The sequence below is a fragment of the Ursus arctos genome, unplaced genomic scaffold (assembly GCF_023065955.2).
Source record: "Ursus arctos isolate Adak ecotype North America unplaced genomic scaffold, UrsArc2.0 scaffold_18, whole genome shotgun sequence".
Taxonomy (NCBI): Eukaryota; Metazoa; Chordata; class Mammalia; order Carnivora; family Ursidae; genus Ursus; species Ursus arctos.
Genome location: NW_026622852.1, coordinates 48,049,765 through 48,066,169, shown reverse-complemented (window position 1 = coordinate 48,066,169; position 16,405 = coordinate 48,049,765). Strand labels below are relative to the sequence as shown.

At 58.2% G+C, this 16,405-nt stretch overlaps 1 protein-coding gene across 12 annotated transcripts in view; it reads right to left on the bottom strand.

Annotated features, from left to right (window-relative positions):
• The window catches only part of DAB2IP (DAB2 interacting protein), a 186,262-nt gene that overhangs the window by 22,166 nt on the left and 147,691 nt on the right, over window positions 1-16,405 (bottom strand). For 11 of the 12 annotated variants that reach the window (XM_044389574.3, XM_044389571.3, XM_044389568.3 and 8 more), the window contains 3 exons: window positions 4,956-5,109; window positions 3,200-3,298; window positions 1,841-2,395 (listed from right to left, as the gene is read on the bottom strand). In XM_044389574.3, coding sequence (XP_044245509.2) covers window positions 1,841-2,395; window positions 3,200-3,298; window positions 4,956-5,109 — 808 coding nt within the window. The remainder of the gene's footprint in view (window positions 1-1,840; window positions 2,396-3,199; window positions 3,299-4,955; window positions 5,110-16,405) is intronic. The other variant, XM_057313736.1, reaches the window with a different exon arrangement.

The window sequence follows — 16,405 nt, the reverse complement described above, 5'->3', positions numbered from 1 at the left end:
CCACAACTCCTGGGGTGGATGCTAGGCCCAGGATGCAATGAGGAGGAGCTCTCTTTAGAGCTAAAACCCAACGAAGGGGAACAGGCACAGAATAGTAAGGTGACCCGTCCAAGTCCGCAAAGCTACCTGGGCCGGATCTGGAGTGGGGATGGCAGGGAGAAGCCTTGGAGTCCAAGGACAGGAATTCTGCAAAGCCACGGCCCAGAAGGGCAGAGCCTGGTGAGAGGGCAGGAAGGTGCTGAGATGCCCACTCATACAACCTTTACCTTGGGATTGCAGGGTCCTTATCAGACACGCTGCCTCTCACCCAAAATGCCCCACTAGTTCCCAAGAGCTCAGAGAGGGCGAGCTCATATGCACATCACCCCAGCGTGAGTTACTTTCTATCCTTTTGCCTAATGATCCCCCAGGCCCACTGAGGGCGGCTGGAGCCTGGCTTCCAACTCCCTCCACGGTGAGCACCTAAGAACAAAGGTCACTGCAGATGGGAGTTGGCTTTCCAGGCCAGCCCAGCCCTTGGGGGTCAGCTATTGAGAGAACAGACACAGCCGCAGAAGAGGCCTCCCTCCCTCCCTCTCTGCGGGCCAGGGGCTCCCTTAGTTCATTCAGTTTCCCGGCTGCCTGCCAACACTGACCAGGATACTAGGGACAGTGTAGCCAGAGCCTGTCCTACCTAGTCAGGTCCAAAGGCTGGGGGAGGGAGGAGGAAACTCAGCGCTCCCTCCCCGCATGGAGACCATGCTGAGAAAGTCCCTCTCCTTGAGGGGGGCCACCAGCCCAATAGGCAGGGGGGCTCTGGAGGGCCCAAAGGGGGCCAAAAGACTTCTGGGAACAGGTAAGGGAATAAGGGGCCCTGATGGGAGTCATGTGCCTTGGCCCCCAACCTGCATCTCCCCCTGCCCCAGACTGTGAGGGCTCAGGACCCTGACACATGGCAGTCCCTCACCTCCATCACAGGCCACTTGGCTCTCAAACCACATCATGTCCAGAGGCCAGAGGCCCAGCTCCTTCTTTTTTTCTCTTATAGGTAAGACATTTGTGTTTTATTCTCCTATGACACAGGCCAGCACCCGAAGCCCTCTCCAATGCCCAGTCCTTCTCCACTGCACCCCCTTCAGGTAGCTCCCCGCCAACGGAAGCGGCAGGGTGAAGGTGGGCCCACCTTGGAGGCCCACGGAACCATACTCCACCATGCTGGGCAAGTGAGTGGTGGGGAGCCTTCCTGAAGGAGCCTACTTTTCTCCAGAACCAGCTGGGAGGGGCTGAAGCGTAGTCTGGAAGATGAAAGGAGGTGGGGCCCTCCAACCCTAGAGGAGGGCTGCGGATGGCTCTGGGACAATCCCCGTTCCATGAGCTGTGGGGCTGGGAATAGCTGTCGCCAGAGCTGGCTGACTGCTGAATGGCACAGGCACTGTGAGCACCACGTGTAAGCCTGTGCGTCTGATGTGCGATGGTGAGGCTGGGGGCTAGGACAGGCCGTCACATGTCAGGGATGTCCCCTGAATCCTGCCTCACTGGACGTGTGTCTGGGAGTGGCTGGCCCCTGGATGCAGCGGGGAGGCTCCTCAGACCCACTCCTTCGCTCTAAGCCACAGCCCCCCATCCACTGGCTGCATATGTGTGTCAGCGATCAGCTCCAACCACGGAGGAGGGACACAAAGCCCCCCACTCTGTGACGCAACTCTTGGGTTTAGGGAGCCCACCTGGCTGTGACGGAAGTCTCCGGGAGAGCTGAAATCCCAGACTCAGACACGGGAACAGCGGGTAGCCCAGTGCACATCCCCAGGCCTCCGCGTGGGGCCACACAACGTGGAGGACCCGCCTGTGCCCACACACGCACCTTCACCTTGCCCGTGCTCTGCAGAATGTGCACCAGGGCCGATGCCATCTCCTCCTTGGTCTTGGCGCTGAGGATGGGCTCGAGCGCTGCACAGAGCCCCAGGTAGTGGTTGGTGATGTGCTCGGCAAACTCCTTGTACATCTCCATGGGCAAGATGGTGATGGTCTGGTAGCGCGCCTTGATGCGGATCATGGGCCCGGGGCCCTTGCCACCCTTAGGGTTGGGCGTCACCACCGGGTACCACTTCTCCACGAACTGTCGCCCGGCCACGGAGGCAGCCGGCAGGCTCACCAGGCCCAGGTAACTATTGCGCTCCTTCTTCTTCTTCTTGTCAGTCTCCCGGTACAGGTGGACGGTGACAGTGCGCAGGGGTGGCAGGTTGTGGAACTCAAAATGCTCCCCCCAGAAGACATTGTCGGTCTTGAGCTTGCCCGTGGTGCGGGCATAGAGCACGTCGTCCAGGCACAGCTCACACAGGTACTTCTTCTTGGCCGGCAGGTCCTTGGCCTCGATCACCCACAGCTTCAGGATGTGCTCCACACGCCGGCTATTGTCCTACACAAAGCACAAGGAGGCCATGCTCACCGTGGGGCCCGCGGAGAGCTCTCAGGCCCAGGAGGGGCCCGGCCCCAACACGGGATCCGGAGGAGGCAGGGACAGCTCTGGAGCTTGGTGGACAAGGGGCTGGGTCTCTGTTCTGCCTTGTACTAGCCCATTGACCTTAAGCCCGTGACTTAACCTAAGCCTCAGGTCACTTTTCCGTGAAATGGGAATGAAACAGAGTGACAGATCAAGTAAGAGGTTGGCATGATGCCTGGCACAGCAGGTGACTGTGCCATTGACCAGCTTTTCTGCACTTTGCCAATCTGTAAAGTCACTTAGGAGGTGACCGCTGCTAAGGCCCCTTCCCTACTGAGGTCACAGTGACCAGGACTCGGCCTGAGCCCTGAAGGCAGCCATGGAGGCAGACACGGAAGCAGCCAATTACAGCAGGGATCCATGAACCTGATGGGAGAAGCCTGGGGGCCCAGCAGCCTAGGCCAGTGGTGCTTCTCTGAAGGAGACTGGAGTCCAAGCTGGAACTGGATGCATAAGGAACATGAATTCCAGGCAGCAGGACACTAGCACCCAAGTCCTCAGCAGCCCCATACTCCGTTCTCTGGCCCAGCCTCATCAATGTGCAGCTTCAAGGACGAAGGCCCATGGCCCGCGTCACCCTGGCCAACTGGAGCTCTCCTTCAGGGCCCAGCACCACTGCCCACTCGGGCACTGCCTCCACCCCGCATCGCAGCTGACACCAGAGATCCCTACTTCCGTCCCTCTTGTCAGAGTCTGCGTCTGCTCTGGGTCCAGGCCTACCTTGTTGGGGTGTACCGCTCGCCGGAGGTTCTCCATCCACTTATCCCGCTCGGCTGCCGATCGGCACGAGAAGCACTTGCTTCCGGACGACGTTGTCACCTGTGGGGGATGGGCAGGGCAGTGTCACAGAGGAGGCGAACACAGCAAGGCTAGTATGAGGGAAGACCTCTGGGCCTTGTGGGACTTCAGCTGCCAGGTCTGCGCCACAGCCACAGGGAGGGGGCAGAACAAGGCTCACAATGATCACGTTTGCAGGTGACGCACTGAGACCCAAGGTCTCGGAACAGGTCCACAACAGTAGGACAGCCCAGGCCTGGCTCCCTTGCCTCAGCACCCCTGTCCACAGGAAAGCATCTTTCTGGCTCCAATCTCACTCTCCCAGAGATGGGAGGAGAGAAGGTGAGGGGGCCCCCTGCCCAGGTCATAGGGCAATGCTTACCCCGAACCTCCCTCTACAGGTAAAACCACAGGTACCAAGAAGATAACCACAGGTAAGCACAAAGGATCACCTCAGTCCTCAGCTGACACCCTCTCATGGTTCTTTTGCCAACTGACAGTGACAATAGTGATGGTTACAGAAACTTAACATTTTGGGGGTCACATTGGAGAAATGAGAATTGGGCTATCTCAGCCGGCTGGGCCCTGGGGTCCTCCTGCCTGGATCCCTTACCCCCACTGTCTCTCATCCTTTGGTCTCCTCCAGGTGAGGGAACCTGACCAAGCAGCTCTGTTCTGTTCCTGCTGTCCCCAGCACCAGGCCAAGGACTCTACAGGGGGAAAGCCGACTCCTTATGATCCAGCCACTAAAGGGTCTGCACAAAACAGCACCCCCTGCTGTGGACAAGCAGACAGGCATCATCTTCAGCCTGTCCCAGGAAAGAAGTCAGCGCCCAGCTGGACCAGGAGTCTTGAACCAGAAATGGCAGCCAGTGGGCACAGGGTATGGGGCAGGTGCCAGGCCCCACTCCATTCTCTCCCCAGGGCCAGGGGTGTCTGGAGGTTGTCCCTGGGTAGCTGATTTTCATTACCAGGCTCATTCCTCTATCAGAGAGCTCCCCTAATCATGCCAAGATTGTTGGGGGTGGGAAGCTTCCCAGAAACGAGGTGGGAAGAGAATATGAATAATTGGAGAAGCGATTACGAACTCCCAGGAATACCTGCAACATTAACTACCCTGGTCCTGGTTTGGCCTCAGGCTTGCTGTGCGGCTGCTGACATCTTGACCACTCTGGGCCTCAGCTTCCCCATCTACAGTGAGGGACTGGGCAGGTAAGCCTTGCACACCCTGCAGAGGTTGGGTGACCGTCCCTTTGCTCTCAAACCTCAGGCCACAGAAAGCTAGGGCAGGAAAGGTTCTAGCTCTCATTATGCAGAAGGGGAGATAAGCCCAAAAAGGGGGATACTCTCTACTACCCCACATTTCATTTGAGAGGTTTCTAAGGAGGAGTGAGCAAGCTCTGGGGCTTAAGCAATTCTATACAGGCCTTCACTCCCTTCACCCACTGGGACCTTGTGCCCCTGCACACGGAGGACAGTGCTGGCCCGTTTGCAAGGAACCCACGGAGCAGGACCAAAGCCCCCCATCTCCCAGCTCCACCTGGTCTCTTAGGAACCAAAAGGTATGAGCAGATTCCAGCCTTGCCCCAAAGAACCCGGCCCCCACTGAGGCCGGAGCACTCCAGAGGGGTGTCTGGATGCGACCTGGCCTCACCGTGATGACACCGGTGCTGCCCCCCACCCCTGCAGGGGGACCCACCTCGAAGCAGTAGTCCTGGCCCAGGATGCTGCTGTGCACGGGCTTGATGACCACCTCCTCCTCCATGCTGAGGTCCAGCGCTTCTACCGCGCTGCTGGGGCTGAGCAGGGACTCGTGTGAGCGAGACTCCTTCAGCCTGGGCATCAGATGGGACCTGGGGGTGGGTGGTTCTTATGTCAGGCCCAGCCTGCCACTCCCCCTCCCTTCCCCCCCTTCTCTGTGAGGCCTGCCCAGACCTCCCAGCGAGAGGCAATCACTCTTCCCAAGAAGGGAGCATGACAGTACTGGAGTTACAGGGACCCGCCAGGCCCTCTTCCCCACTGAGGGACTCTGGCGAAGTGGCTCAGCCTCTAAGGGAGCAAATGGCTGAGGATGAGGCCACCACTCAGGAGCTGAACATCAGCACCGAATTTGGGGTAGGATCCTGGCCCTTGAGACCCACAGGACCCAAGCAACCTTCCCCACCTCCTCTCCTTGGCCCTTGTCTTCCTCCAAAACCAAAACAGTCACCCATTTGTCCAGAACGTCACTGTCAACAGACCCCTTTCCCAGAGAGCATTCCAGTCCACCCACCAGCCCTGCTCAGGGCAGGAGAGCCACAGGCACTTCTGCTGCTCCCCTCTTATACATGAGGACCTGAGGCTCAAACCAGAAAGGTCGCAGCAGTCTCTGCACGGTACCTGAGACACCGAGACTCCGACAAGGCCCGTGTGCTGGAACTTGGGGGCCAAGGCCAGGGTCAGTGGGCCCAGTGCAGGCACAAAGAGCAGAGGTAGCTGGCCACCTGGTGCCCAAATGGAGTCCAGATCAGGATGGGCTCTGACAGACCTGGCCTTGGACCTGGGCCCACCGCTCACTTGCTGTGCGGCCCTGAGCAAGTCACTTCCCCTCTCTGAGCCTCGGTCTCCTCAGCATCACATGGAAAGCACCTCAGATGACGCCTGCACCAGAGCTTGGTGGAGTCCTTCTCAGAGAGGTGACTGTCCCTTCCAGAGCCAATGGTACACAGCACTGCCCCACCAAAGCCCCTTCCCACAGCCGGGACCTGAGGACTAGCAGGCCTGCTAAACAAGCCCTCCCCTGGCATGGAAGCTGGGCAGGCCTTGCCCCTACTCTTGTCCACAGCCCAAACCCCTGCAGCTGGCATAGAACCTACCCAGGGCTGAGCTTACCCAGACTTCCTTCCCCCAACACCCTCTGCCGTTCAGCTCCTGCCCTCTAATGGCCCAAGGCTCACGCTGTCATTCTCTCCCTGTCTCAGCAAAGACCCCACCTCAGGCAGAAAGATCTGGCAGGGTCACCAAACACTTCCTGCAGGCACAGCCCTGTAGCCCGTATCTCCATGACCACTGGAGGTAAGGGGGAGCCGAGGCCCACTATGTGGGGGCTCCAGAATCCAGAGATGAGCCAACAGGCCCTGCCCAGAGGCCCTCACAGGCTGCAAGAGGCCACCCTCCACACCCCCGTCTCTACATGTCCATGGCAACAGCCCTCTCTAACACGGAGTCCTGCGCTAGGCACTCCATGGGAGTCAGAGCTGGAAGTGGGACCCCAGCCCTTTGGAACCCCATAGCCTGACCCAAAAGACCCAGTCAGCCTCCCCACAACTGTTCCCCATGCCCAGCGTGAAGCTGGCACAGGGTAAGGCTCAGATCACTCAGGCTGAACGGATGTGTTCAGGTAGGACTCCCGAGAGCTTGAGGGGAATGCACAGAGGGAAGCTGTGAGGCAGGCTGAGGTCAGGTTACAGGCAAGCCAAACCCCCAAACTCACATGTGGAGCTTAGTGAGGCTCAAGCCCACGGGCACACTCAGCGACACTGCGTCTGCTGCTCCAGCACCCTCTCCCCGGGAGGCAGCTTTGACAAACGTGCTGCGGCCTACCTCGCCACCCCACTCCGGGTGCTAACAGGCCCCTTCCCTTAACCAGCTCCCCAGGCCCTGCTCCAGCAGCCCATTCTCCGCCCCCTTCACAGCACTGGCCCAGGCTGTGGGTAGGTCTGCAGTCCCCTCGGCTGCAATATGCCACCCCGGGCTGCCCACCACATGGGGCAAACTCCAGGCCTCCCTACCAGAATGGGGCTTCATACCTCAGTGCAAGAGACGCCCTGCCCCAGGTGCTGGAAAAGTCACCCCACCTAGGAAGGGCTGGGACCCACAGCTCCCTATGCTTGCTGTCCAGGACTGAAAACCCAGCCCGCAGGCCAGGATCAGGCTGCTTTCTGGCCCAGCCTGGAAGCCCCTGCCAGGTAAGGATGCTGGGAGGGCGGAGTAGGGACCCAGGAAGTGCAAAGGGAGGAGGTGACGATGTGCTAGGGCCGCCTCCTGCCTGGAGCGCCTGGATGAGGTGGCTGGGGAGAGGAGAGGGAGGCATGGTTCAGCAGACTGATCCTGCCCACGGAGAGCTAGGTGTTACAGCCTGGGAGCCCCGCAGGTCGAGGTCAGACCAGAAAGCAGCAAGAGCCTGGAACCTACAGCTGCAGAACCCTCCTCTTCCTTCCTCACCATCCTGCTCCATAAACATGCCCCAGCTGGCCCGGGCCTCCCCAGGAAGGCTCCTGGCTGAACAGAGGACCGTGGGGAAACTCACGGTTAAGGCATCCCGGCTACAGTTGGGCAGCCATGACCCTCCCAAACTCCCGTGGGCTTCTCCAGGCCGGGAACCTGGAGCAGAGGCTGCACCCCCATGCGCCTAGACTCACTAGGAGGAGGAATGGGGGGAGGCGGCACCAGGGCCAGCCATTAGCTACTCCAAGGTCTGCCGGGCTGTTTCTGCACAGTAGAGGGCCAGGCTTGAAGCGCCGCCCCGTTGGGTGGGGGCCGGGCCAGCGGGCCTGGGATCCCGTATTCACATGCAGACACATACCCTTCCCGCTCAGCCTGGAGTCCACCTGTTTCCCTCCTCCCCAAAAGGCTCCTGGCAGGAGAGAAAAGGGGCACAAGAGGCCCAGAGGGAGCTGTTCTGCTGTGACCCTGCCAGGGTGAAAGCTGCTGGCAGAGGGTGAGTGTGCCCCTGGTGGTGGCTGATAAAATGACGAGGGCTCGGGAAGGAAAAATGGTCATTTGGTCACTTCCTGAACCCAGAAGGATGACCAAATGGCCTAAGAACCGCCTCCTCCAGGAAGCCAGCCCTGTCCCGGGCCTGCAGGACCCCCTAATACCCCACAACAGCCCACCCCATCAATTAGCCAAAGCAGGCCTTCACCCCGCCCTGCCTTTGCCTCAGGACAGCATTTTGGGGCAGCATTTTGCTCACCTATAGCTCACATACAGACTGGGCAAAAGCCCAACGAGGCAGGGAGGGCGGGCGGAGGGCACCGCAGACTGCCCAGGCTCCAGGGGGCAGCGAGTAGGCTCCGTCTCCCTACCCGGGAAGCTCAGTAAAAGGAGGTGACCAGGTGCCGGCTGCTGCCTCACTCCCACTCCACTCCCAGGAGGGCTCTGCCCGTAAGCGCCCACCTCCATTCGGCACAGGACACCCAGCTGCTCACTTTCGCTCCCTTTCACCAGGAACAGCCATCCACCCACTTTACGGAAAGGTCAGAGGCTCAGGAGCAGCAGTTACGTGATCTGCCCAAGGCCCCTGCAGCCATGGGGCGGGCCTCGGTTGGTCTGGGAGCCCGGCCCATGGCCGCCTTGCACGGCGCGGGGGTCGGGGGCCTGATGCCATTGTACACAGGGTCTCTGTGACCCCCAACCCACTCCATGGCTGGGGTAAGAGAGGTGACCCAACACTCCCACCGCATGGCCTCCTCCAATGCCCAGATCTGTCTCATGATGGCTTACCCCGATGACCTCCTGTGGTCCCTGGAGACCAGAGCCACCACACCAAGGGGAGCAAAGGCCTTCACACTGCTTCAGCCCAGCTCCGAGCTCATTCTCACAACAACCCTACCAGGGGCGCCATGGGACTGCACTGGGCTCAGAGAGGCTGGCTAGAACACATCTCAGTCGGGACTGTGGGCTCCGTGCCTGAAAGCAGAGTTGGCAGTCCTGGGCCGTGCCCACAGGAAATGTCACATGTATCCCTTCGCTGCATCCTCACAAGGCTGAGAGGCAGACACTGAGCTCACCCCCACTTTACAGGGGGAAAGACAAGCCTGCTCTGAGAGGGCAGGCCCAGGGGCTGGTCTTCCCCTAGCGTCACCTCCATACCTCAACCCGCTGGAGGCCACTTCCTTACCTGAAAAAGAAGGGTCTTGTTTCAAACAAAATTCAACAGTCATGAGCATACGCTGAAGAACACGTTGTACAGAGGATTTTCAGAGAGAGGCATTTCTCTGGCCTTGGAGTCCAGAAGAGGGGTTTCTGGTCAGGCATGCACAGGACTCAGTACCAGCCCCACTCGCTGGGGGTCCATTCCCCAGGGCTCACAGCTCCCTCAGGGAGGCCTCCAGGCATATGCCATCCCCTCATCCTATCCAACTTCAACACTCAGCATCAGCACCCCCTCCGCCATGAAGTCTGCCAAGATTCCTCGGAGACAGCAACCTTGCAAGTGGTCCCAACAGCCTGGCAGTCATCAGGCTATGCTGAGAAGGTCTGTTACAGACCACCTTCCTGCCTGGTGGGGGCTCCTGGTGGGTAGGGCTGGGTCTGGCTCAGAACCAAGATTCAGGCCCCCCGAGTTCCTAGACCAAAGTCCCAGTATCCCAGCAGCCAAGGTCAGCTAAGCTCTGGGAAGGGGAAGGAGTTTAGCTGGGATGAGGGCACTCTTCCCTGAGCCCTCAACCTTGGTGACTGGGAAAAGGGATCAAAGACAACCCAAGCATCGGTCATCACAGCAGCTGTCTGCTCAAGGTCAGGTCGCAAGAGCAGCACCCCAGTGCACACCCAGAATCTGAGAAATGCCCCTGCTTTGGCTTTGTCCAGTTATGGGGAGCTCCCTCCATGTCTCCCAAGGCCAGAAGGCTCACTGTACCCTCCATGACTGCACCCCCCACCACTGCCCCATTCCTTTGAGACATCCCTGAGTCCTAGACACAACTGTTTCTCTAGACCCTCAACAGACCCCAAGGACCAGAAGCCCTGTGTCCCCTCCCCAACTGAGGCCACCTGCTCAGGCCTTTACCTCCATAGCACAGAAGCCTCCTACTTCCTGGGAAGGGGATGGTGCCATGGTTCCCAGGTCACAGATGGGAGTACCAAGGCCACAGGACAGGGAGACCTGCCCTGGACGCCTCTGCTCCAAAGAGCTGTGTCAGCCAGGGCTTGGAGGGCGGTGCGGGAGGGCCTCCCCACCAGCCTTCTCCATCTGGACCACAGCAGCACCATCCTGCCAGATGGGCCCCTCTCCCCAGCATTGTGTTACCTCCACCCCTCTGCCATCCCCTCACAGCCTAAAGAGAAGCGAGTCACTGTGCTTCGACCTGGTGCTGAAGCTCTCCGTGAAACGCCCCCTTCTTTACCTCCCCTCACACCAAACCCTGACGAGTGACCTAGACTCTCCTCCCCAGCTGGTCTCTGACCAGCCATGAACTCCTTCCCTCTGGGGGCCCTTTGCCCATACTGTTCCCTGAAGCCCTACCACCTCTCCCTGCACCTCTCTGCCTAACGAATTCTTCCTCAGTTGTCGAAGCCCAGCCCAAATGCTGCCCCCACCAACATGCTGCCCTGGGCTCCCTGGCAGACAAGAGCTCACATCCAGGCCATACGGCTGAGCCCCACGCCACACCGCTCTCCCACCGGTCTCCTTACTGGATCCTCAGGACAACCCACTAGGACTGAGGTGCTGCTCCCAAGAAGGGCTGGGTGGCTCACCTGAGATCGCATGGGTGGCGAGCAGCCAAGTGAGATCTGAACCCCGTTCAGCAGAGTCTAAGGCCTGCTCCATCCATGCCTCCGTCAACTTCCCATCAGCCCACAGGCAGCTGAGCAGCCAAAGGCCACGGCCAGCTGACCTGCTCACCATGACCCACTCACTCCAGGTCCAGAAGGAAAAGCCAGGGGGGCTGGTGAGGGTGGGACAGCCCCTGCCCAGGAAACGTGGGCACAGCATGGGCACGGGTGGAGCCGCCACTGGAGATACAGGCAGGCCCCAACAGCAGCTCATTGTGAGGGCCAGGGAGCAGGAACAAGAGGACATTGTCCCAGCTCCCCAGCCACAGCCTTATCTGATAGCCTTCCAGCCAACCCACGAGCTGTTTTTCAACTCCAGCCTTTTTTCTCTTCAAAGGTTACTAACACAGAAGTTTAGCAAATTCCCCATTATTTCAAGGAGGGAGGAGACCCAAAAACAAAACTTGCGATAATTAAGAAGCCCTATCTGACATGGGGAGGATGTTCCCAGCTATGGGCGGGGTGAGTTGAGGGGTTCTATAGCCTGGAAAATGAGAGGTTCAAAATCTCCTTCGAAGTCTTAAAGGGGCAGAGGGAGCTGCCCTGCATGTCCCCAGAGGGCGGAGCCGGGACCAGGAAAGGCCAATCACAACTCAGGCACAGCTGTCCCCATATAGGCCAGGCTGGTTTGGTTTTAGAGGAGTGAGCACCCTGTCTGTGGGAGTGTGCAAGCAGGAGCTGGAGCCCCTCTAGGTACCCTGCCGGAGGATGGCTGGGTAACAGGCTGTGCACGCAGGCAGGCGGTGGAGTAAGCCCTGGGAGCAAAGGCAGGCATTCCCTCCCCACCCACAGCTGGGAACAGGGCGGAGGGCACAGTGCCCAGCTATAGGGGCAAAGCTAGTCCCCATCCTTAAAAACCACTCAACAGTGACCATTTGTATGTAAGTCATTTAACTCTCCAGGCCTTAGTTTCCACATCCATATATGGGGAGAATGACCTACCTCCCTTACAGGGCTGTTACAAAGATCAAGTGAGATAGTAAGAAGAGTGCCAGATACCACTGTAGGAGCAGGGGCGCCGCTGTGAGCAACGCCAATGCAGGAACTACGTATTTGAAGGCTGTTGTTTCCATAGTGGGTGATGAGATAAGGACTTCCCAGGCCATCTTCTGTTCCTTTCCTCTGACCACTCTAGTCTCTCACTTCCTCCAGGCCTCAGTTTTCCCCATCTATAAAATGAAGACAAACTACATCTACCCAAATGCTCTGGGATGCCTCAAAAAAAGGCCCTTAATTTCCTGAATGAAAGGAAGGGGTGGTCAGTAGAATCCTCGAGGGAGCCATTTTAGCCCCTTTGCCCATGACTCCCGAGCACAGCATCCCCTGAACCAACCTCCCACTCATGCTTGTGTGGTCCACTGCCACTGCCCACGGCCACAACCAGGCCTGGGAGGGGTAGAAATCCCAGAGAAGGTTGGTCTCAATGGAGCAGGTGCCGACCTGAGGGCTGGCATGACCTGAGCACTCTGGAGTCAGGTCAGAACATGCCAAGCTCACTTCTGCCTGTCAGAGCCAGGCGGTCCACACAGCTGTGCTGGAAACCTCTGCCTTCCGGAACTGGAGCAGTTAGCGTGAGGGCGCCAACGTCCTGGGAATCGAGGGGCAGGACACAAACAGGGCAGCGCCCCACCCAGAACATCCAGCAGAGCCATCTCTCCCCAGGCCCAGCCTTGCCCTGCCGGCCTGGGAACCCGCTGCCGAGAAGGCCAGTGCTCACTCCTGGCCCAGCTGCGGTCCCAGGGGAGGGGAAAAGAATGCAGCTGCCTAGTGGCTCCCATGGCCCAGGGGAGACAGAGCCTGTCCTTAAAAGGCAGGGAGGCTGCCTGCTCTGCCTGGGAAGGCTTCCTGGGATGACAGGGCCTGGAGGCATGGTCCCTCTCGGCCCGGGGTTCTTTCAGTCCAAGGCAAGGGGGCAGGTCCTAGCAGTCACTGGAACCAGTGTGACCCCATCTCCATACACAAACTGAGCCCTGGGCTGGGTGGTGCCAGGGTCTCTAGCCTTCACCCTACCCCTGGGAGTCTGGGCTTCCCCTCCACACTGCAAGGCCGAGCTGGCAAAGGAGGGCCCACGCCCTGGCAACCATAACAGGAGAACGGGATGGCTTGTCCATGGTATGGCTAGAGTGCAGCCCAAGGCCTGGCTCCTAGGAAGTGCCCCATATGCTGACTGAATGATCGACACTGTGGCCGCCTGGACTTAATAGCCACTTACTAAGTACCTACTGTGTGCCCAGCTGTGTGAAAGGTATTCCTACCAAGGTGCACACATCCAAGCACGGCCTTCTCCCAATGGCCCCTCACAAAAGGCAGCATCACCCTACCAGAAAGGGGGAGCACGAACTCAAATAGGTCCGGAGAGCCCCACCTCATGGGGCAACGTCTCCCCTACATAGCCAGTTAATCCAAAGGATTTTATGAAGGAAGCTTTAAGACACCAGAGGAAACAGGCTGGGAGAACGGAGTGGCTTGGCTGGGTCACACAGTCCAGAAGTGAGAGTTGAGAACCTAACAGCCTCATCACCCTCTGCCGGCCAGTCCCGGTACTCAGCTCACACTGGGCCAGGCCTGGAGGCCCTCAGTGAGAGGGAGATGAGAAACCTGGCCAGGAGGGCTCCTGTCCTGGGCAGCCCTTAACCTGCCTGTGACACGGGTCTCCCCCTTTCCCTCGGACGCACAGGCCTGCTGCAGAGCAGCCCCAAACAAGCTCCCTCCTCTCTCTAGGATACAGCGCCTCACCTGAGGGGCGACTTCCAAGAGCGCCACAGAAGCCCCAGCACGTCAACGACCCAAGAACATAACGGACCAGGTACGAAATATCACAATGCCTCCCACCGCCGCCGCCACCTACAGTGCCTTCGGAGTGACATCTCATTGCTGCCTGTTGGTGACCTGGGCCACGGAGCTTGGGCCGAGACCAGGGATGTGAGGAGTGCTGGTTTTGGTCCCCTCAGCATCCTGACCAGCCCCCATCCCCACGCTTTCCAGTGTGATTCCGCAGCCTAATGGAATTTTCAAAAAACATTCGGGAACACATTTACCTCCCCACCTCTTATTTCTTTTTGGGGGTGGGGGGGGCAAGGGGCACACAGAGTGAGAAGAAACAAAAAAAACTTTCCGTCTAATCCCCCAAGTCATCCTGCAGCCTGAATAATTTCGGGTTTTTAATCAATAGCTGTCAGACTTGTCAAATTACTTTGGGGACCGCAAAGCAGTTTTTAAACATTCATAAACCTCAGTAGAACAGCGAAGTGCCCTGAATTTTAAAAGAAGAGAATCTGAGGAACACTCATTGAATCGGATGAGGGCTGGGCAAATCCAAAGTGAGCTGAGGGCCAAGTGCCCCTCCTGCTTCTGAGTGGGGACAGCTCTCTGGCCCCCTCCCTGGTCCCCAGGAGAAATGGCCAAGAGCCTGCCCAGGGCACTCAGAAAGATTAAGGAGGGTGACACCCCCAAACCTGAAGCCCCTCTCAACCTTCCCCAGTAAAGCCACCCACTCCCAGCCCCAGGAGCACTGCCCCCAGCCTCATTGTACTGCAACCCTGACACTACAAGTCCCCCGGGACCCAGACGGCACCCCACTGCACACATGCTGGTCCTCTGCCGAATGCCCTTCCCACCTTCTCCACTTGGATAACTCTCGAGAATGGTTCAAGACCCTGACCGAGGTGTTCCCTCCCTGCAAGCTCAGTCTGTGCCCCTCACCTTCTCATATATATGAATGCACCTGTCCATCCCCTTGGTCCCACAGATCACACCACTAAGTTGGGACTGGTTTCTGACTTGTTCCCCAGCAACCCTGCTACCCACCCCCCCTGCCAGGGCAGCAACCATAAATACGTCCAACAGCTGCCTCAGGCCCTGGGGACTCATGACCCAAGGGGGAGGGATGATGAAATTTAAAAAAAAAAAAAAAAAAAAGAACTGAAAACCAAGGCCTTCCATTCCCCAAGGAAGCCACTTCCCCCTCTGGCTTATCTAATTCCTCCCAGCTCTCCACCTTCAGGAAGCCCTCCTAGGCTCAACTGGCCCGTCCAAGAAATGTGAGGGTGGGGGCGGAGGCAGCACCTCTCCCCTCCTAATATCCGAGGGCTATGCCATATGGCCACCTGTTCTGTGCAGGTTCACGTTAGGGTGACAAAGCGATGTGTCCTTCCCCATCCCTGGGCACCAAGATTCCTGCCTTAACCGAGGACCAGCCACTTGTCAACACAGTCCCAGCTCCTAGCATCATGCTGGTTGATGACTGGTCAATGTGGAGAGGTCTCCTTCTTTAAAAACAAACACACATGAAAATAAAGCTCTGGGACTTTGATCACATTAACCCATATGTCTCCGTTTCTCTCATCTGTAAAATGGGGATGACACCACCTCTGACACACAGTGAGCCCTGCCATCAGCCCTGGTTCTGCCTTTGCCCAGACACTCTGCCCCCTTTCTGCCCCAGCAGCACTTTTCTGGATGTCCCTGGCTTCTCCCTGGGCACACAGGTATTTCTAAGATGCCTCTCATTCTGCCCAACACGTAGGGCCTGCCCGGCCCTCCCTGTAACACGTGGGCTCTTGAAGAGCCTCTCTGCCATCTGACCCCAGAGAACCTTAGCCACTCCACCTACCACCCCCAACAGCAGGATCGAGAGTACTGCCATTTTAAGTAGGCGCCTCAAGCCCCCATTTGAAGAGAGATGGACAGACACATCTGGGAACAAACACAGGCACCCTAGGTTCCAGCCCCAGGGCTCACCTCTAGCCCTGCTGTCTTTTTAATTCCAGCCACTATTTGGGATAGAGGGGCTCTGTGGTCTTAGGGAGACAAGAGTCGAAGATGGGACTAGGCACTGGGCCAAGAGAGCAGAGATCTCAAGTTGGCCTCTCCTAAACCTCTGCTGCTTCACCTGACAAACGGGCTGCCCTTACCTCCCGCCAGAGCCTACTAGAGGTTCCTTATGTTTATGAACCTCATTATGTCCCCCCAACTCCTGGTTTGAGTTAATCCAGTGCCCCAGAAAAGAACTACTAAGAACCTCCAATATGCCAACACTGAGCCTGGGGGCCTTGGGACCAGGCCTCCCTATTTCTCCCCAAGCCTAGCATCTGGGTGTCTCAGTGGGACATCAGAGCTCTGTTTCCCAGACTGTAACTAGCGAGAGACAGCCTGGATCATTCAACAGCAGCAAAAAGCAGGAGAGGGTGGCCACCAGTGAGCCACAGGTTTCCAGGCCACCAACAAAGGCAGGAATTCAAGATGTCAAAGAAAAGTGGGGTGTAGCTGCTGAGTTTCTCCTGCTCCCAGCAACCATGTAGCAGAGCATCTACAGCTCCACAGTGCCTGCCTCACCCATGACACCTCGCACCTGGGAGGTGCAGGAGGCAGGCAATGGGTCCACTAAATGTGGGCTTCTGACGCTCATAAAACCCAGCCACCTGACTACAGTTAAGGAAACTGAGCCTTGAGACCTCAAGGGGCTTCCCAAGGCCAGAGAGTGTGCCCGACTCCGAGAGCTCACCATCTCCCCCCCATCCCCACACTGGCCAACTCTAGCATAAGCTAGTCCAATCTGTCATTTGCCACCCAGCCCACGGGATTCCAACCAATAACGCCATACACTTTAGTATC